The sequence below is a fragment of the Garra rufa genome, chromosome 24, assembly GCF_049309525.1.
Source record: "Garra rufa chromosome 24, GarRuf1.0, whole genome shotgun sequence".
Lineage (NCBI taxonomy): Eukaryota > Metazoa > Chordata > Actinopteri > Cypriniformes > Cyprinidae > Garra > Garra rufa.
In genome coordinates this window covers 21,360,159-21,382,436 of record NC_133384.1, presented here as the reverse complement: position 1 = coordinate 21,382,436, position 22,278 = coordinate 21,360,159, and the positions used below count along the sequence as shown (strand labels likewise).

The following is a 22,278-nucleotide window of genomic DNA, read 5'->3' as shown; positions in this document are numbered from 1 at the left end:
CTGTTTTCAACAATATAATAACAATTCATGTTTATGAGCAGCAAATCGGAATATTAGAATGATTTCACAGGAATAAATTACATTTTAAATTATATTCAAATAGACAATGGTTATTTTAAATAGTAAAATTATTTCAAATTATTTTTATTTTATTTTTAGTAAATGCAGGCTTGGTGTGCAGAAGAGACTTTAAAAATAAAAAAACTTTTGACTGGAGGTGAATATAAATAATGCTTGGATAGATAATATACAATGAAACTATATTAAATTTAAACAGTAAAATAATTATTTTAAGGATATAAGATGAATAGGCGACTATCAGCAGCAAACTGACAAGATATTAACACAAATAACACTCATTTCATGATATATTCTTACATGTATGTGTTTTTATGTATTTATATACAACAGGACATGCAAACTGTAAAATAAAATAAAATGATTTCACTGAACTTTTCTATCCGTATCATATTTAATAATAAATTCACTACAGTATTGTCACCTAAAAGAAACGATTTTAAGCTTAATCAGTGTTGTGTAACATATTTTATTTTCTATTTGCACACAAGAAGACCTTTCCACTTTCTTCGTGGCAAATATAGTAAAGTTTACATGGTGACAATCCTACAGAACTAGACAAAGATGTAGCAGTGTGGTGCAACCTGTTATTACATTGAAACAACGTAACTTCTAAGTAGACAGCGCACTCTGCTGGATATTAAACGATTTTAGGGTTCTTTTGTTTGTGAAACGAGTAAAAAAAGTTAAGCATATTTATCCAAGACAAGTTACAACCTTTAGTTGATCTATACTAAGCATATATAATCTTTTAAGACAGAGACATTCTAATCTTTAAAAAAAAACGACTGTTTTATAGTCACAGAACACGACTTTTATTTTGAAATGTTTTGTAGCGGTGCTTTTAAATTTGCCCTGATCAACGCTTCCTTAATCCTGTTACTACAGCACCAACAAAACAAACGGTAAAATTTAGTCCATTGTTCTTCTGTCAGTTTTAGGTAAAACAAGTATGTATTTTTGTCAGTACTAACTCAGCTTGTGTCGGTCATTGTGCATAACACGATTAGCTAGCTAGCAGTTAGCCAGAACGTGTTTACTATTTATGTGCCAAGAAAATATTAGATATGCTTCATATTTCGTAATGATACGTTAATTTACAATGATTCTCATAATGTTTACTGTTCTGCCCGCACAGAAAACTATTCCTGTTCAAGTGCAAACTTTGTATGTTTAGTCCAGCAGTATATTGTTTGTTTCTACAGGTGCCAGCTGTGTCTGTTACTGTGAGATGTCTTTTGTGCGGATGAACCGTCATTTATATGGTGCGGGTAAAAGACCAGTCCGAAGCAGGAAGGTGTCTGCACCCAAGAAAGAATGGGTGGTGAGAAACCTTAATGTACCAGTAATGTTAAATCCTTTTCTGGAGGTGATGCCTTATCATTTCTGTTTTTCTTTTTTGTTTAGAGCACAGTCAATGATCTTTCAGTGCATAAAGCCACACCAGAGGAACTGGTAAGAAGTTTACTCTAAAAGCTGTAACGTTAAGCATATTCTTACGCATTTACTGATATTTTTCTCCATACATTGTCTTCTCAGGCTCGACGTCATGAGATGCACAGATCTCAGAACAGAGTCGTGGCGCAGTGGGAATTAAAAGAAAAGGCTCAAACACGCAGACGGAGAAAAAACCAGCCACCAAGTCCTCCAGGACTTGACAGAACCAGACTCAACATCATCCGAGAGGTGCGTTTGGATTGCAGACAGCTCACAAAATTAAGCTTGTAGTAACTAGAGCTGGGAAGAATTGAATATGTTTTAACCTTATAAAAACAAGCTGTTTTGTACAGCTAAAAATAGCTGAACGTGAAGCAGAAGCCAGACCATAAAATTTACAAATAGCTGCACCCACTCTTATGGGAAGAAAAATGTTGATACAGTTATACAGTTTAGACTTTTTTTTGCAAGTAAAAGGCCTTATAGTGTAATTGTAAAACCTGTAAAACCTTCAATGACTGAGGTGTTTTTTCATCTTCAAGTGTGAGCTCCATGTTCTCACTTTGTCATACTTTATGAGCCTGGTGTATCAAATATGATACTCAAAAAAATCCATGTTTGGTGTGACTCTTATTTTTCAGTGCCTTGAGAAAGTATTCATACCATTTTTTTCATGTTTCGCTAATGCTGCTGCCTTATGATAAAGTACTTTTAAAAAATCACATAATTTATGTTTTTAACATCTTTGCAAATGTATTCAAAATTTAAAAAAAAAAACTAAATGATTCCATTGCATAAGTATTCAAACTCTTATCTGGGACAATTCAAATTTAGTTCAGGAGCATTCAGATTGCTTGTAGATGTTACTACACTTCAAGTGAAGTTAACCTGTGGCAAATTTAATCGAATGGGTATGATCCTGGAAGGCACACACATCTTAATAAAAGGTCTAACAGCTGAAAATGCATATCAAAAACTGCCTGTAGGATTGCATCAAGCCACACATCTGGGGAAGAGGTTAAAAACAAATTGTGCTGCATTGAAGGTTAACAAAAGCATGTAGTCTCCATTACCCTTGATTAAAGAACTTTGAAACAACCAGGACTCTTCCTAGAGCTGGCCTCCTGGCCAAACTGAGCAATTGATGGAGAAGGGCTTTGGTTAGACTAGTGACCAAGAACCTGATGGTCACTCTAGTTGAGCTCCATGATTATATGTGGCGATAGGAGAAAACTACAGAAGGACAAACATCACTGCAACACTCCTCCGATCTGGAGGAGACACCTTTATGAAGGTGTGCAAGACTTAATTCTCTCCTTAGTGAAGGCACATGAAAACACACTTGGAAATTTGCACACAAAAAAAAAGCACCCAAAGGACCCTCAGACTGTGAGAAACAAGATTCTCTGATCTGATGAACCTTACTTCCAAGGATCATGTTTGAAGAAAACCATGCACTGCTCATCACCTGCATAGTAACATCCCAAAATCTGGAGATAGCCTTAATGAAAACCTAGTCCACCACATTCAGAACCTCAGACTGGGAAGGAGGTTCACATTCCAACAGGACAATGACCCTAAGCAACCAGCAAGAGTGGCTTATAGACAACTCTGTGAATGTCCTCAAGTGGCCCAGCCACAGCCTGGGCTTGAACCTAATCAAACATTTCTTGAGAAACCTGAAAATGTGTGACTGCCCCCATACAACCTGGCCGAGCTTGAGAGGTGAATAGTTGAGGCGAAGAATAAGTGATAACTGCCAATTGCTGAGGCTGTAAAGGTGCTTCAGCTAAGTACTGAGTTAGGGGTTTGAATACTTATGCAATGTACTTATTTCAGTTATTTTATGTTTAATAAAAGAAGTTGTGACAATTCTGTTTTTGCTTTGTCATTGTTGTATGCACTGTTTAAAAAAAAAGTTGATTCAACTTAAAGTAAGTGTTCATGCTGTCTTAAAATTTAAAGTTTAGTCAACATGAAATGTTAAGTTGTACTACATGAAAATGTGGATATTTGAGTTGAGTAAACTTAAAATTTTAAGGCAACACGAAGACCTACTTTTTAAGTTGAAACAACTTTTTTTTATTTTACAGTGTGGAGTGTAGATTGATGTGGGGAAAAAAGTAATTTAAAGCAGTTTAACATAAGGCAGCAACCTAACAAAACGAAAAAAATGAAGGGGTATAAATACTTTGACATAGCACTGTGTATGTCAGTCTTCACAAGAGTTAAAACAAGCTCATACTAACATTTTGTTCCCATGTTTTACAAATCCGATAACAAAAAGATTATTTGTTCAGGTATTTTCAGATCACTGTCAGTTACAGGATGTCATTGCACGGTCTGACAGAGCTTTGGCTGAGGTTAAAGACCTGTTTGGTGATGCACCCCGTCGACGCACAGGTAGTTGATTCTTGTGCAGTAGAAACTGATGTGCTATTATCTGATTAAACAAATATTATGTGGATGTACTTGTGAAAACTCATACATTTGTGTTTTTTTTAGGATTTCCCACCATTACTGTGGCACCTGACTGTGATTCTGACTCTGAACTTCCTGTTCATCCAAAACCGGATCCTCCAACCCAGCTGTCATTGCTCAGCCAGTCTATGATGGATCAGCAGGTACTTAGCAGTGTTGCCAAGTCTGCAGTTTTCCTGTGGAATTGGGCTAATTTCATGCTAATTTTACTTGGGGAACCCTGCCAAAAACATGTATTTTACTCCCAAGAACACAATAGCAATTAGGATAGTTTTGAGTTGCAACTGGGTGGGTTTTGTTGTGGAAACCTGGCAACCCTAGTGCTCTTAAAACCCAGTAATAAAGTCTTTTCTAGGCCCTGAATGAGTTGGAGTGTGAAGAAGATGGCGAAGTCCAGGATGCTTCTGTGCACCTCAGATCTGTAATGCACAGGTGTGAATGAATGTATTTTCAACAAACATCTAATGCATTTGGATTGTCTTAGCATGTAATTTTTAAGTGCTTGTTTTCAGAAAAACAAATAAATGTAGGTCAAGGTCTTTTCCATGGGGCTCAGACCATCCGGAGCAAGAGCTACCCAAGACACCATGTAATACTGGAGTCAAAGAAGACCACGCAGGTAATGAAAGCACGAGTTTCTTTATCTCATTGCAGGTTAGATATGATGTCAAGATAAATCTGTTGAACTTTGTTGGGATTATTTAAATATTTATGATTTTTTTTGCCCAGCACTCAATGCCACAGTGGCTGTACAGCGTTTAAAATCCAGACAAACTCTTCCTGATGAAAGCCAGTCTATCTCACTAGTTAACCAGGTTCTGAACCCAGAGCCTGCTTCCTCTCAACCAGGTGGGGCACTGTTATCAGTCACTATTTCTTAAAGTATAGTATACACTAATATTCAAACATAATTTCAGTGTTTTGTTTAAGTCAAATTAATGCTGCCTTGATAAGCTTGACACACTTTTTGACACAAGATTTTTAATGTTTTTCTCAAAGAAGTCTCTTATGCTCGCCAAGCCTGCATTTATTTAATTCAAAGTACAGCAAAAACAACAATTTTGAAATATTTGTACTGTTTAAAACAACTTAGTTGAATATATTAAAAAAATGAACTTATTCCTGTAATTAATGCTATATTTTCAGCATCATTACTCCGTGTCACATGGTCCTTCTGAATAGATAAATGCTGTTCTTCTGAACTTTCTATTCATAAAATAATGATAATGCATTTTTTTGGGCAGCAAATCAGAGTATTAGAATGATTGTAATGATGCTGAAAATTCAGTTTTGAAATCACAGGAATACATTTTGTTATTAATACATTATTAAAATATATTCAAATGGAAAATGGTTATTTCAAATAGTGAAAATATAAGTTTTTGCTGTAGTTTGGATCAAATAAATGCAGGCTTGGTGAGCAGAAGAGACTTAAAAAAACATTAAAAATCTTACTGTTCAAAAACTTTTGACTGGTTGTGTATATAAATATAAATACTAGTAATTTTAACAGTAATGTTAGTGCAATTAATTTAAATATTAAGTAAATCGTTTTTATTAATTATTTGAATTGTTTGTGTATTTATAAACAACAAATAATAAATTATGGGAATAAATGATCTACAATAAATAGTAATACTTTTCATCCAAATAAACCTGTTGTTGTTTTTTTTCTCAGGTATTAAGAGCAGGTCAGCTCAAGCCAGTAGGGGGCGCTCCGGACATACTTCTGATCTGAGCGGCTCAGGGTTCAGCTCTCTGGCAGGAAACCACTCCAGTCTAGAGCTTCTGCAGAGCATGCTTGAGCAAGTGGAGACTGATCTGGACTCTCTAGACCACCAGAATCCTCCACCAGAAGCTAGACCGCAGCAACACAGACCAGGCCTTACAGGCTTCTCTGTGGCTCTAGTGGCGACACTCGGACGTCTAGCCAGTCATATTAGAAAAGTGAGAACACGCAATTGAAATCCAAAAGCTTTTTAAAAAATATTCTTTAGATAAGTCACTCATTGACATCACTTGCACAGAAAGAAGAGGAGGCTAAGAGGGAGGCACAGGAGAGAAAACGTCTAGAGGAGGAGGTGCAAGAGCAGAGAGCATTGATTGACGCCCTGACTGTGGAGTCACTGACACTGAGGGAAGAGAGCGCCGCCCTGCAGGTGAACTATTTATCATTCAGCAACATGATACAGATATCATCTGCCAGTTTTGATGGTGTTTGTTGTTGCTTCCATACAGGAGAGTCTGCAGCAGCAGATATCTGACCTAGAGCAACGCCTAGATGCTGTAGTTCTGGCGGTGGGGAGACCAGATTCTGCAGAACCACTCAAAACAGTGCAAATCACAGACAACACAGTTCAAAGTAACTAGATCCACAGATCATGCACCTGAAAACATGCTTTGCCATTGTTTTGAAGTTGTATCTTTCCACTTTGTATCAGAATTAGTTATCTTGAGTATGTACTTGCACCTGTAGCAGCACAGTGATTAAGAAGAGTCTGTTGTGTTCTGTAGAAAACAGAAATCTGGAGAATAGCGGTATGGAAAAGGATCTACAGCGACAAGACTTTGCCTCTGCAGCTGTGCTGCTCTCTCCTCCTCGTCAAAGAGATGGTCTGCCTCCTGCAGGTCAGTGTGAAGTAGGGCTGTCACTAATGATTATTTTGGGAATCGAGTAATGAGTCGATTATTTTGTTGATTTAATCAAGTCATTTTTTTGTAAAAAAAAAAATAATAATATACCTAAGCAAACAATAAACCTTTAAAAACAAATACATATTTAATAGCAATTAGGTAGTAATAATTACTAAAAAAAACAGTATCAAAAGTAAGTAATCATATGGTTTTACTAAACAAAACTTAATACAGCTGATATACATTATGCATTATAGCAAATGCCTACAGAGGGCACCAACGGCCGGGGTTCAAGCATGTAGCGCTAAAACCCTATTCTAATTGTTGAAATGGCCAAAGATCAACAATATCCGCTTAAAATTGATTGTGCAGACCATAAGTTGTAGAGACTTGAAACTTGGAGGGAGGGTAGTACTCACACTGCCGACAACGTCACAGGGATCTACCCAGTTGGCCTGATGGGGGCGCTACAGCGATCAAAAGTATGAAATCGCTCATAAACTGTCAGTCACCGGCTCAAGTGTCTTATGTTGTTTCAATCCTTGGCTCACGCAAAATGGCGGAATTTTTAATTTTTCTAGTCCTAGGTTTTTTGCTTAAATATGGAAAAAACAATTCTTTAGACACTCTAGGTCAGTAATTATCAAAAAAACCATTGAAATTTACATTTTTGGAAGCTATAACTGGGTCGTTTAGAAAAAGGTCCTGTCCGAATTGATCTGAAATCCTATAAAGCCCTAAGGAAAACTCAAAATTTCACAATACCTGGTGAGCACATGTGATAGGTGGAACCCCGGTAATTGCTGCTTACAACTATATTCCTTGTTTAATATTCATTTCTTTATGCCAGAAATGCTACAGCTACTGTCATTTCTTGAATATGTGGACATCAAAACATGTAAACTCAAGAGTAAGGGTTTAAACTTTTATTTTGAAATTGCGATAAATAGTTGGCTCGTTTAAAAAGATATTGATGTATTCTGCTGTGTTTGCATAGGTTTATAAATGATTTACCTTGTAAATGTGATGAAATGGCGGACGTTGCGTTCCCAGATGAACGTTATAATAAACGCAAACTCACAGCAATTAGCAGAAATGGAGTTTGAGATGGTACACATGTAAATGATAACTGTTTGTGTGGAGCAGCATTTACTGTGAACAGAGCCTGAACTACAAGTATGTAAACAATTAAGTGCAAATATTAAATCTGCATTGCATATATTTATTTAATTGATTCGTAACGTTAGCAAATTCACAAAAGCAATATGCTTTATTAGGATTTTAAATGGGTTTAATGCATCATGCAGCCTTGGAAAACAGTCAAATAAGCATATTTGGCAATAAAGCTCTTTCTAATTCTTATATAAACCGTTTCATGGATTCTTGTCTGTGGAATTCACCACTTCCGGTATTTTGTTACCACACGAGCAAAACGCAAATGAGTTTTTTTTTTAAATTGAGTACTCTAATTGATTCGTGCTAGTGTGGAAAAATCCCTCAATCAGCAATCAAATTGTAATGACTGTTAAGCAGAAACTCAGTTTTATAAAATTAAGAAATGTATATGTGTGTCTTAGGAAGTCACTCAAATCTGAATGAATCATTGCAAGAATGACTCAACAGTATTTTTGTTACTTCTCCCAGTGTGTCGACCACGTTATCACGCACCACTGCTGCACTACAGTGGCTTCTGTGAAGCAACAGGAAGTCAGGGTTCACTGGAGGACTTTGACGTCTCCATCTCTCCTTCCTCCTTCGCTAGCCTACCACGACCCACTCCTTTGCTGGACGATCTCTCCCAGGATGCCATGCTAGGAGAGATTGCTGAATTGACACGTCAGAATGCAGCGATCCGGGCCCAGTTGGGGCAGCACCGTCCATCTCCAGCTGGAGCGTCAGTGTCGAGGGAACAGAGCGCAGACCGGCTTTCCATAACCAGTTCTGTAGTTAGACAAGTGTCGCCCGCTACAGAGCCACAGCACACGCAGCAGGTTAGTTACATACTGTGGACTTGGGAGTAATGGACAGTGGTGGCCAAAATTATTAGAACACTAGTATTTTCACCTGCTAAAAAACTATGTGCTCCTAGAGCAAAAGCTGCTTTAAACGCAAAGGATAGTCTCACCAAATGTTGATTTTAATTTAGTTAATAGAAATTAATTGACAAAGAAAAGCTATTTATGACATTTTTTGACAGCATTTTTACACTATTTTGAAAAAAAAAAAACAGAATTGCAAAATAAAGTCGCATTTGTGAGAAATAGACAGAATTAAGAGATATAAACTTGCATTTGTGAGAATCAGAATTGCGAGTTTATATCTCACAATTCTGACTTTATATTTTTCAATTCTGAGAAAAAAGGATGAATTGCAAGATATAAACTCGCGTTTGTGAGAAAAAGACAGAATTGCGAGATTAATTCACATTTGTGAGAAAAAGACAGAATTGCGAAATAAAAAGTCAGAATTGCGAGATATAAACTTGCATTTGTGAGAAAGTCAGAATTGTGAGATACTTTTTCTCACAATCATAAGAAAAGTATGAATTGTGAGTTTATATTTTGCAATTCTGAGAAAAAAGTCAGAAATGATGAGATTAAAAAGAATTGTGAGGGGAAAAAAGTCTGAATTACGAGATGCTTTATTTCTCATAGTTGTGAGAAAAAAAGTCAGAATTGCGAGATAAAAAGTAGCTAAAACCTTGTTTTTTTTCTATTCAGTGGTGGAAATGGGCTTCTGTAGAAATGCTCACCAAGGCTTCATTTATTTGATCAAAAATACGGTTAAAATTGTAATTTGAAACAAATGTTTTGCATTTTAATTTATCTTAAAGTGTTATTTATTCCTGTGATGGTAAAGAAATTTTTTTACTTTCTTTAAAAGTCTTTACTTTCACTTGTTGAATAGATGAATTTAATTTTTTCTTTTAAATCATACTGAACACAAACTTTTAACTGTAGTTTGTCTCATTTGTGAGACTTTTGAGTTTCCAATAATTATGTATCTCACAATTACAACTTCATATTTTTCAATTGTGACTTTTAATGTTTTTCCCCCACAATAACATTTTTTAGAAACGGGCTTCCAAAGTTCACAGTGAGTTTGGATATAGTAGTTTCTTACATTCAGATCTTTTTTGTCCAGTCTATTTCTGTAGAGAGATCCTCAACAACGGAGATTGAACAAAAACTGCAGGAGTTGAACCGCCAAAGTGCTGAAGCAAGAGCTAAACTACTGGAGCTCATTGAACAACAGAAACAGAGTGCCTCCCTCAGAGTTTCCCCTGCCATTTCCCCAGTACCTCCTCACTCCAGCAGCACTCACACAGGTTTGGTTCATGTGTGTGTCTCTTTAAATGATGCTTACAACCTATCAGATCCTGCAGAGTGAGAGTAACTGATATATGGCGACTATTCGTGTTTTGCAGTAGTGAGAGGGTTAACTTCAGAGCAGTTTTTGTCACTTCCTGAGAGAAACCATTTACCACAACCCAGTGCAAGCAGTCGAAGGTAAGTTAAAAAAAAAAAAAAAAAAACAGCAAAGAACAGATTTGCTAAGATGTAATCAGAAACGCATTTAGACTTGACTGTTCAGTCAAACTGTAAATTGGCGTGTTGCTTGTTTGATCTATGTAAGTGAGGTTTTTAATGTTTTTTTTTTTTTCTCTCAGGTCAACTGGAAGAGTTTCACCACAAAGTTTTGATAGTGTGGAAATCCAGAGCCTTGAGAATCAGGTATTAAATCTTATTTTTATTATACATATATCAATCTATAAATAGTTTTTCAAAACTTAGATAAATATAGCGTCTAAAACTTTATTAGTTCACTTCCAGAAAAAAAAAATCCTGATAATTTACTCACCCACATGTCATCCAAGATGTTAATGTCCTTCTTTTTTCATTCAATAAAAATGAAGGCTTTTGAGGAAAACATTTTTTTTCTCCATATAGTGGACTTCAATGGGGATCAAAATAGTAGTTTAAATGCAGCTTCAAAGGGCTCTACATGACCCCAAGCGAGGAATAAGGGTCTTATCTAAAAAAACACAAATTTATATACTTTTTAACCACAAATGCTCATTATTCTGGAAGTGAACTAACCCTTTAAGATATTTATATTACATGCTTATGCTTGGAAACTTTGTATTTTATTTCTGACAGGTGGACAAGCTGAAAAGAGAAGGCTGGTTTGCATTGTCAGCTCATGTCAAATGACTTAAGCTCAACAGAGGAATATGGTCTATGCGTATACACCATATTTCCATGCACAATAGCATTCCAATACATTCGACATTTCTAGTTTGGTGTGATCAAACATCCTGACTGCAGCATAGCTGTGTGATGCTCATGTGGGCCTATCTATGCACAGAAACTCACCCAAGGTAACAAACTATGAAAATGAAGCGTGAAGTGTTGGCATGGCCGGATTACATCGATAAACAATAGATAACTTCACTTCAATAGACAGTTTTACCTAGAAGAGCATTTACTTGAATCCTCATATGAAGTATTTTAAATATCAGTGTGCATGCAGGCATAGCTGATTGACTGTTCAACTGTATTTAATGTATTCTATCGTTTTTTTAAAGAAATGGACAATTCCACAATAAATTTCAGATTTAGAATTAAATGCTTTATTGTTGTTTTTTTTCTATCACATTTTTATAGGAATCATTTTATGACTATGCGAACAGTCAAAAAGCAAAGCAGCCACAAATGTAACAAAAACAGTAGGAATTAACGTCATAATTACAATAAATGTTCAAGCAAGGTTCATAATACTGGCAATCATGTAAAGTGTTATTCTTAGCAGATTATTGAGTTTCAACAGCAGAGCACCATGTAGATTAGTAATACCTCAGCTATGCTTTAGCAGCATATTGAGCACAGTGCAGCACAAATATGATTTTTCAGATTTAAGGTTCAAATTTAAGCAGTATTTACCTGTTCTTTTCTTCTTTTATGGAGCCCTGCACTTGACAAAAATGTATTTATTGTGATCTCGAATTAAAAATTTTGTTCTCTAACTGTAGTAAATTATGGCCTAATTTGTTTGAACAAATTGGTACATATGGCTGTGATCTACCTAAACCAAATATTTTATTTGTGGCGATGATATATACGCTACCAGTCGAAAGTTTTTGAACAGTAAGATTTTTAATGTTTTTTTTTTTTTTTTTTAAGAAGTCTCTTCTGCTCACCAAACCTGCATTTATTTGATCCAAAATATGGCAAAAACAGTAAAATTATGAAATATTTTTACTATTTAAAATAACTGTTTTCTATTTGAATATATTTTAAAATGTAATTTATTTCTGTGATCAAAACTACATTTTCAGCATCCCTACTCCAGTCTTCAGTGTCACATGATCCTTCAGAAAATTTCTGTCTAAGAAACATTTTTTTATTATTATTAATATTTTAAAAAATATATATAGAAATGAATACTTTTATGTTGCAAATCTGATAAAGACATTTATAATGTTACAAAAGATTTCTGTTTTAGATAAATGCTGTTCTTCTGAACTTTCTATTCATCACAGAATCCTGAAAAAATTCTACTCCGCTGTTTTCAACATAATAATAATAATAATAATAATAATAAATGTTTTTTGAGCAGCAGAAATATTAGAATGATTTCTGAAGGATCATGTGACTGGAGTAATGATGCTAAAAATTCAGCTTTGAAATCACAGGAATAAATTACATTTTAAAATATATTCAAATATAAAAGTTATTTTAAATACTAAAATTTTTATATATATATATATATATATATATATATATATAATTTTTTTTTTTTTTTTGCTGTACTTTAATGAAATAAATGCAGGCTTGGTGAGCAGAAGGGACATTTAAAAACCGTATGGTTCAAAAACTTTTGACTGGTTGTGTGTATATAATATTTTTTTGTTGTTGTGTGGGGCTTCATACTTTTTATACTGTAAAATAAAAACTCTGATTTTTACATTTTTAATTCGCTTTTTATGTTTTTGCTCTTAAATAGATCAAATCCATTTTTAATTCATTAAATTGATCTATAAATGAAAATTTGAAAGAAAACAATTTAATACTTTTTGAATTCAAATACTTTTAAATGAAATACAGCATGTGACACCAGCTGCAAACTTTTATAATATTTTACAAATATAAAAACATGACAGTTTTGTAAAAAAAAAAAAAATACAGTTTCCAGTAACTGATATACAATATTCCTTTTTGAAAACTGCGATATTTCAGAGTTTTTGCGAAGTTGACGTGTTTCCATTGGCTGTATTTTCAAATCGCAATTTCAATTTGCACAGTATGATGGGTAATGGAAACACAGCTACTGTTTGTCACTGCAACGTCATGCCAACCACCCGTATTTTTAGTCTACCTCACAGTCTCTATGTGACACAGCCCACAGCCTTCCACTCCTGTATATAAATTTGACCTCGCACTCCAACCCAGAGGTCTTGACCTTAAAGCAGCATCCTTCATCCTTGAGCTGAGCGGAGTGTCTCTGAGCCAGTTCTTGTAGTTCCTCCCAGCCATCACTTTCTCCCTCTCTGACCCATACTTTCCCACCTACCTCAGCCAGAACGTTGCCACCACACCACTGCATGTCACGCAGCCCTTCTGCTTTGAGCAGATACATACATGCGCAACGTGGGGCGCACACCTTGAAGCGCCCCCTTTCTTCTTCATAGCAAAGGCAGTGCAGTCGTACCAGGAATGAAGTAGGTTCTGACGTGATAAAACGAATGACCTCTTCCACCCCATTATCAATGGCGACGGGCCCATGAACCCTGCTGACGGAAAACAGCTTCGCGGCACCGAGTATCCGTACCGATTCGAGAATGAACTGGAAGTTGTGGTGCTCGCCGAGTTGTAAGTACGTTTGGAATTCGGAGAGGGTCTCCTGGTGGAGCTGCATGAGAGAGCCCAAGCCTAGCTGCGCAGGATTAAACTCCAATACAGACATCAAGCGATGGCGAACTCCAGCGTCAAAGGCTTCGGAGTTAAAAGCAGAACTTGATAAGACAAATCGCACATGTTGAGTAACCGTAGCAAGGGGCGCAATAGAAAAGTAAGCTGTAGTTTGTTTGGGCTGCAACACGTCTAGAAGACGTGCAATGCGAACACACACCTCCATGTACTGCCTAGCAAGAAGAGTTGCATCCTGGTCCATAGAGGATGGAACCATGCTGCTCAGAGCTTTACGGATGACCCGTGGAGAGACACCTTGAAAGGAAGTGACCCGATGTAGCCTGCTAGGCCTGCAGGAAAACAATCCCTCAACTGAGGAGGACAGTTGGAGGCCTTCCTGAAGGGGATGAAGGTCTCTCAGCACCTGAGCGAGGACTCTCACGCTCTGTAGCAGACTCTCAGCATCCCCTTCGGTCCAGCACTGCTCCACTTCCTGGAGCAAAGCGGCTTCTACTCTGCCGCTGGCACTCAGCTGTTCGATCATGCCTAGTATGCCTCCGCTAGGCTTCGCCTCTGGCTCCTCCAGGACTTCTGCAATGCAATCCCACACCAGAAAGCTGAAGATGGCCCACACAGTGCGCTGATCTGTGCAGTCATCAGGACACAAGTGGTCCCAGCTGCGTAATTGGTCCTGGTCATGGAGGTGGTCCCAGCTGTGCCGGTGACTGTGGATACCGCTGCGGAGAAGAGTCTCGGCTTTTTGTAGCAACCTCAACAGCAGACACCCCCTCTCTGACAGCTGGACCCCTACAGATGACAACCAAATACAGTTGAAGTCAAAAGTTTACATACACCTTGTAGAATCTGCAAAATGTTAATTATTTTACCAAAATAAGAGGGATTAGACAAAATGCATGTTATTTTTTATTTACCACTGACCTGAATATGATATTTCACATAAAAGATGTTTACATATAGTCCACAAGAGAAAATAATAGTGGAATTTATAAAAAATTACCCTGTTCAAAAGTTTACATACACTTGATTCTTAATACTGTGCTGTTACCTGAATGATCCACAGCTGTTTTTTTTGTTTAGTGATAGTTGTTCATGAGTCCCTTGTTTGTCCTGAACAGTTCAACTGCCTGATGTTCTTCGAAAAAATCCTTCAGGTACCACAGAATCTTTGTTTTTTTTGGCATTTTTGTGTATTTGAATTCTTTTTAACAATGACTGTATAATTTTGAGATCCATCTTTTCACACTAAGGACCACTGAGGGACTCGTATGCAACTATTACAGAAGGTTCAAACGCTCACTGTTGCTCTAAAAGTAAACGCAATGCATTTAAAGCCAGGGGTGTAAACTTTTGAACAGAATGAAGAGATGTACATTTTTCTTATTTTGCCTAAATATCATATTTTTTTCATTTAGTACTGCCCTTCAGAAGCTACAGAAGTTACTTACCTATTCCCCAGAAGATAAAATAAGTTAAATTTACCCTGATCTTCAAATTCGAAAAGTTTTCACCCCCAGCTCTTAATGCATTGTTTTTCCTTCTGGAGCATTAGTGAGTGTAACATGCATTTTGTACAATCCCTCTTATTTATGTAAATATTTAATTCTTTAACAGAATCTGAGATTAAGTCTGAGATGGACTGGCCTCAACTTACACCGAGAACTGAGTTCTGTCACTCTGCTCAGTAGTCGGTTGGCATCTTTTGTCTTCTCTATATACAGGGCTACTAGGGCCTCCAGCTGGGCTGAGTCTTCAATGCCGACCCCTTCCAGAAAGTACTCTCTGACTGTCCGACGGGGCAAACCTATTGCCACTCCAACCTCACAGACATTAAACTTAAACTCATCCCCCACACTCAAACCCAGCTGAGTCATAACCTGCTGCAGACCTCCTGATGGAAACAAGAACAACATCAGTTCAGCAAGCTTGGATATTAGATGAATTCTGGAAACCTAAATTTATTTTTTAGCTTTGATCATTGTTCATTCTTTGTTCATGTTAACTAATGAACCTTATTATAAAGTCTTACCACCAGTCAATCTCTCTCATATTTTTCAACAACATGAATATAATGACAATCACCTGACAGAGGTAAAGCTGTCCCCAAGTGTCCTCTGGTTTCCTCCACTGCTATCGGCACAATGCTGCCTTCAGGGTCTTTATTAAGTTCTTCCACAAAACTATTCACTGAAAAATTAGAAGATTGTAAAGAAATTTTGATAACAGGTAGCTGAATTCCTGGCTGAAACAATATTGGTGAGTTATAAGTGATGTTTATTATTTTTCTGTGGTAATATTTTTGTGGAAACTAGATTCAGCAAGGAGGCAATACATTTATCAAAGTGACAGTAAAAACGTGCTTAATGTTACAAATTTTCTATTTCTAAATAAATTTCTATTCATCAAGGAATCCTACAAAATGGTAGTAGATAAAAAGTCTTAAGTAGCACGGGTATATTTGTAACGATAGCCAAAAATGTATTGCATGGGTCATAATTATCAATTTTTCTTTCATGCCAAAAATCATTAGGTTATTAAGTAAAGATCATGTTCCATGAGGATATTTTTTAAATTCCCTACCGTATATATATATATCAAAACTTAATTTCTGATTCTAAGAACTTAATTTTGACAACTTTTCTCAATGATTTTTGCAATATTTTATTTTTTTGCACCCTCAGATTCCAGATTTTCAAATAGTTGTATCTCGGCCAAATACATATATGTGACCCTGGACCACAAAACCAGTCTTAAGTCGCTGGGGTATATTTGTAGCAATAGCCAAAAATACATTGCATGGGTCAAAATTATTGATTTTTCTTTTATGCCAAAAATCATTAGGAAATTAAGTAAAGATCATATTCCATGAAGATTTTTTGTAAAATTCCTACTGTAAACATATCAAAATGAAATTTTTGATTAGTAATATGCATTGTTAAGAACCTAATTGGACAACTTTAAAGGCAATTTTCTCAGTATTTTGATTTTTTTGCACCCTCAGATTCTAGATTTTCAAATAGATGTATCTCGGCCCGATCCTAACAAACCATACATCAATAGAAAGCTTATTTATTGGGCTTTCGTATGTTGTATACATCTCAGTTTTGTAAAATTGAACCTTATGACTGGTTTTGTGGTCCAGGGTCACATATATTTTAAATTGACTCATATGACTGGGTTTTGTTTGGTCACAAATAGCGAAAGAATAGAGAGGGTCAAGGTTTTTTAACAAATAGAAAGAAAAGTAGATAGAACAGAAACAGAATGGAGAATGCTAGTGTTAAAGGGTCCTGTTTTTATATATAATAAAATAAAACAAGTAGATAGATTAGAAATAGAACAGAGATTCTGCTAGAAAAGTTATGCTGACCATTCAGTTCCTCAGCTAGCTGCTCGTCCTCGTTCTGTAGCGCTTCGTAAAAGCTCTTGCATGCTTTTTCTCCTTTCTTCAGGCAGATGGACAGCAGGGTTTGTGCTTGCTGGGTTGGGATGAGTATTGCTTGGATTTTCTCCAGCTCATACTGAATCAGAATGCCTTTGGAGAAGAGTTCGAAGGAGACCGGCAGCACTGAACAGCCAATGCGTGAGCACAAAACGTTAAACTGGGTCTGTAGCTGACGTTCTGCAATGTGACAGGTCAATGGTGAGGACTGGGAGACATTTACAAATACATAACATAAAAGTAATAATGCTGTATTTTACCTGCTGGTCCTTGCTTAATGCTTGCTGGTCGGAAGTAATCTAATGTGAAAGTAGAAAATGTTTTAGTATTTACATCATGCTACTACATTTACAGTGCCTTGTGAAAATATTCAAACCTCTTAATTTTTTCACGTTTTGTTATATAGCTGCCTTATGTTAAACTGATTTAAATTACTTTTTTTTCCAAATAAGTCTACTCTATACACCATAATGGCAAGGCAATGCAAAGGTTTTTAACATCTTTGCCAATTTATTACCAATTCAAAACTTAAATGGTTCCATTCGTACCCTTATCTGGGACAGTTGAAAATTAACTCAGGAGCATTCAGATTGCTTGTAGATGTTAGTACACTTTGAGTGAAGTTAACCTGTGGCAAATTCAATTGAATCGGTATGATCTGGAAAGGCACACGTCTTAATAAAAGATCTAACAGCTAAAAAAGCATATCAGAGCAAAAAAAGTTCTCAGGTAAAAAAATAAATACTGCCTGTAGAGCTCAGACACACGATTGCATCAAGCCGCACATCTGGGGAAGAGTTCAGAAAAAAAAATTACTGCATTGAAGGTTCTCAGAAGCATATAGTCTCCATTACTCTTAAAGGAAGTTTGAAAAATCCAGGACTCTTCCTAGAGCTGGCCTCCTGGCCAAACTGGGCAATTGATGGAGAAAGGGCTTTGGTTAGAGTGGAGACCAAGAAGCTAAAAAAAATTAGAGGCTGTAAAGTTGCTTCAGCTAAGTACTGAGTTAAGGATATGACTACTTATGCACTGTACTTTTTTCAGTTTGTGTGACATTTGAAGTTGTGACAATTCTGTTTTTGCTTTGTCATTATGGTGTAAGAAGTGTAGACTGATGTAGAAAAAAAGTAATTTAAAGCAGTTTAACATAAGGCAGCAATACAACATGAAAAAAAATATGAATACTTTCGCAAAGCAGGCACTATATGTTGCAAGACAGAATGCAACTTTAGTCATAGCATACCTTCTTCAGAGGCCAACCAAGTTCGTAGACGTGGGTAATGTTTCTTGCATTTTCTCAGACACTCCATGAAACTCAAGGCACCACTTTCGGGCAGCTGAGCGTCGACAATCTCTAGAAGTTTTCTGACTTTGTTGGGTGGCGTTCGCTCAGCTTCAATTTCATACCGGTTTTCTCTAGAAAGCAGCCCTTCAGATATGACACAGTCTAGCAGAGGACTCAGGTTATAAAGAGCATCCACCAGAAGCACCTGTGAAGACAGGAGCCGGGCCTTCACAGTTTGCTTCTCCTCTGCTTCTATATGGTAGAAATGGGGGAAGATGTTCTATGAAGGTATTTTTGGTGCAAAACTACTGAACACATGTGTGGGTATGCTCTACAGCTACAAATTCCGCTCGCACATGTGTTCAGTAGTTTTGCACCAAAAATACCTTCATAATGTTCAGCCACACGGACCAAAAGATAAGCCATTATATAGATAGATAGATAGATACATAGACAGATACATAGATAGATGAACTCTAAAGGTATATCTGCATAAATCTTACCTGAATTCTGGAGTCTCTCGGTTGAGGATGCCATCACAATATGACATGGGCGTAATTAATACTCATCTTCAAACGATGGCACATTCATTCAAACGTTTCACTTCTGATCTCACGCGATTCATTCTCGTCAGTTCACTTGATGGAAATCCTGACGCGCGGAGACTGTAGAAGCGCGAATCGACGATGAAAAAAGTCGCTCGGCGACACTTTATGTCAAAATGATATACTTACTTTGAGTTTTATGCATCAGCTAAATGCCAAGTTTCTCATAAAGTGCCTCGAGCAGTTCCTCAGTGTACCACTTCCTGGAAGTGGTGAGCTACCCGTGAAAGCTTTATGTCTGACTCAACTAAATTTCATATTAATAATCAAATGTTGAAACATCAACCCCACGGTCAATTAATGTCAGTTTGAGTTGAGAGTCTTATTTTGAGATTAAGTTATATACTATATATATAGTCTCAGGACTGTGATTTAAATATATGGGCGTGACTTCTTAGTGCATGTGAGTTATAAAATGAAACTAATAAAAACTCCTCACCTCGTATGGTTAAAATCTGAAACGAAATGACTGTTGCATGGGCTGAAAGGTTAGTTACTGTATTTAAGTGTGAGGTGAGCACAGAGCCTTGCAGGTTGGGCTGAACACCTGTGAATTCATCCATTTTTTGTCTCATGTTGTGTGAGGTTTTGCAGTCAGTTTCTTAGGATTATTTATTTACAGTTGGAGACACAATTTTAGATACACCTCGCAGAATCTGCAAAATGTTAATTATTTTACAAATGCATGTGTTTTTTGTATTTTGTACTGACTTGAATAAGATATTTCACATAAAATACATTTACGTACAGGATATATCCCACAAGAGAAAATAATAGTTAATTATAAAAATGACCCTGTTCAAAATTTACATACACTTGATTCTTAATACTGTGTTACCTGAATGATCCACAGCTGTGAGCATTTGAACCTTCTGTAATAGTTGCATATGAGTTCCTCAGTTGTCCTCGGTATGAAAAGATGGATCTCAATCATACAGTAATTGTTGGAAAGTGTTCAAATACACGAAAATGCTGAAAAACCAAAAACTTTGTGGGAACTGAATGATTTTTCTGAAGTACATAGGGCAGTTTAACTGTTCAGAACAAACAAGGGACTCATAAACAATTATCACTAAACAGAAACCAGCTGTGGATCATTCAGGTAATAACACAGTACTAAGAATCAAGTATATGTAAACTTCAGAATGGACTCATTTTTATAAATTCAACTATTATTTTCTCTTGTGGACTATATGTAAATGTCTTCGGTTCTTTTAAAAGTGATGATCTGGCTCACATTTAATAAAAACCCACCAATTCAGAATTCGAATGTCAATTTAGAATATGGTGACATGCCAATCAGCTAATCAACTTAAAACACCTGCAAAGGTTTCCTGAGCCTTCAAAATGGTCTCTCAGTTTGGTTCACTAGGCTACACAATCATGGGGAAGACTGTTGTCTGACAGTTGTCCAGAAGACAATCATTGACACCCTTCACAAGGAGGGTAAGCTACAAACATTCATTGCCAAAGAAGCTGGCTGTTCACAGAGTGCTGTATCCAAGCATGTTAACAGAAAGTTATGTGGAAGGAAAAAGTGTGGAAGAAAAAGATAACCAAAGAACCAAAGACTTATACTACTTCAGTCTGTGTGCATTGAATTTATTTAATGAGTTTCACAATTTGAGTTGAGTTAGTGAAATAAATGAACTTAGAACAACATTCTAATATATTGAGATGCACCTGTATATGTGTGCACAGTATAAATGAGTACACCCCCTCTTAATATATATATATATATATATATATATATATATATATATATATAAGATGTATTTTCTTAATGATCCCTAATATAATTCATGGAAAGATGGCAATATTTAAATGTCCTGTCCTGTTTAACTCCTGGAGGACGACCTCCTTAAATGCCCTGGTCTTTAATGGGGAGTTTTGCTTAGCTCGTCTCTACAGAATCCCCCACAGCTGCTCAAGAGTGTTAATACTGAGTGAAATACATGTCCACTGAAGGATTTTCACCTTGGGAGAATAAATATCCTCATTGTCATGCTGAAAAACTGCCCAATAATGCAGGGAATGAAGGGAAGGGTAGCAAGTGCAGTTTCAGATTTTTGTATTACATCACACAGCAGTGTGTGAATTCATGACAGCACTGATAAAGCACAGCTCCCTCACACCTTCAGCACTCATACATCCCTGTAGAAGAGCTTTACTACCACTGAACGTCACTGTAGGTACCAGGCACTTCTCGCTGTACTCCTCCTCTAGCAACACCAGAACATTTTGAATGCTTTTGGATCCGAAATGATTGACTTGGTCCCTTGACACCAGAGTATGGATTCCCAGAAGTCTGTATTTTGTAAATATGGGCCTTGGAAGAGGTTAAATGAGTTTACTGTGCTTTGGCTACAGGTAATTCTAGTGGTGACAATAACCATGCATGTCACTTCTGCAGGCTGCTTCGTACTCTGTGAGATAAAGTGTCACTCTTTTCATAGCTTTTGCCGGCTCTGATACTCTTACATGGTATTTCTCCGCCTCATTTTGTAGCAAAAATTCACTCATCATTAAATCAAAACTTAAAGTGAAGACCTGGTTATTTCAGGAGCCATGTCACAAGTCCATTGTTTTTGAATGTCAGTGCTACTTCTGCTATATTTTCACACTTAAAACAATAATTTGGTATTCCTCTTGTACCAATGTCCTATTTTCTGCTAAGAAATAAGTCACCTGGCATTTCTCTCCCAAGTGGATTCATTGTTGACAGCATTAATATGTATATATGATTATATATGTATATATGATATGATTTTTATATATATGATTTCTCCCATTCATAAGTATATAGAGTGCACAGTCTTCCTGTTATATAAAGTCTTTGTCTAGCCTTAGATTTCTATGGGAACTGGAGCTTCTAATGGCTGCTGCAATGATGCAGTGGTGAAATTTTAAGTAAATCTGTGTCTGTGACCAATATTTACCAAGTTTTGATGACTGATGATCCGAAACAATTCAAAAATATTAAAAGTTAACTATTAAAAAGAATAGCTCAACATAAGTTCACAAATAAAAAATATTGTTTAAATGGTTACTGCCTTGAGTTATTATTTTGGAATAAGTGCAAAATTCACTTACTTGATGATATATTTATAAATATGGCTTTAATAAATACAATATTGATTACATTTAAATTTTTTCTTTTTCTGATAGTGTAAATAGTGTTTATTTAACCAAGAAAATGTGACTAAGACATAAATATACATTTTATAAACAAAAACAAAAAAACTACAGATTACAGAAGGTAGAGGAGTTAACAATGAGGCGTAATGATGGACACTATACTGTAAAAAAAACATCACACTTCAAATGAGACATTAAAACCAGCTCCTGATAGTGACTGAGAAGAGTCCCCTACTCTCCGTGAATCAC

General features: G+C 36.3%; 2 protein-coding genes across 2 annotated transcripts; one reads left to right on the top strand and one right to left on the bottom strand.

Annotated features, from left to right (window-relative positions):
- The first annotated feature begins 1,288 nt into the window (after window positions 1-1,288).
- Window positions 1,289-11,259, top strand: spice1 (spindle and centriole associated protein 1). Its single transcript, XM_073831073.1, has 17 exons — window positions 1,289-1,402; window positions 1,486-1,533; window positions 1,618-1,764; window positions 3,816-3,918; window positions 4,021-4,139; window positions 4,352-4,428; window positions 4,509-4,615; window positions 4,726-4,845; window positions 5,675-5,943; window positions 6,024-6,155; window positions 6,235-6,358; window positions 6,511-6,624; window positions 8,275-8,621; window positions 9,775-9,958; window positions 10,058-10,139; window positions 10,301-10,364; window positions 10,791-11,259. The coding sequence occupies exons 1-17, from the start codon at window positions 1,310-1,312 to the stop codon at window positions 10,842-10,844; spliced, it is 2,184 nt and encodes a 727-aa protein (XP_073687174.1). The 5' UTR covers window positions 1,289-1,309; the 3' UTR covers window positions 10,845-11,259.
- Window positions 11,260-12,479: 1,220 nt separating this feature from the next.
- On the bottom strand, window positions 12,480-19,100 carry LOC141300241 (uncharacterized). Its single transcript, XM_073830566.1, has 7 exons — window positions 18,790-19,100; window positions 18,245-18,538; window positions 17,262-17,300; window positions 16,930-17,181; window positions 15,642-15,746; window positions 15,214-15,450; window positions 12,480-14,348 (listed from the first exon to the last, which is right to left on the bottom strand). The coding sequence occupies exons 1-7, from the start codon at window positions 18,821-18,823 to the stop codon at window positions 13,000-13,002; spliced, it is 2,310 nt and encodes a 769-aa protein (XP_073686667.1). The 5' UTR covers window positions 18,824-19,100; the 3' UTR covers window positions 12,480-12,999.
- Between the last annotated feature and the right edge of the window lie 3,178 nt (window positions 19,101-22,278).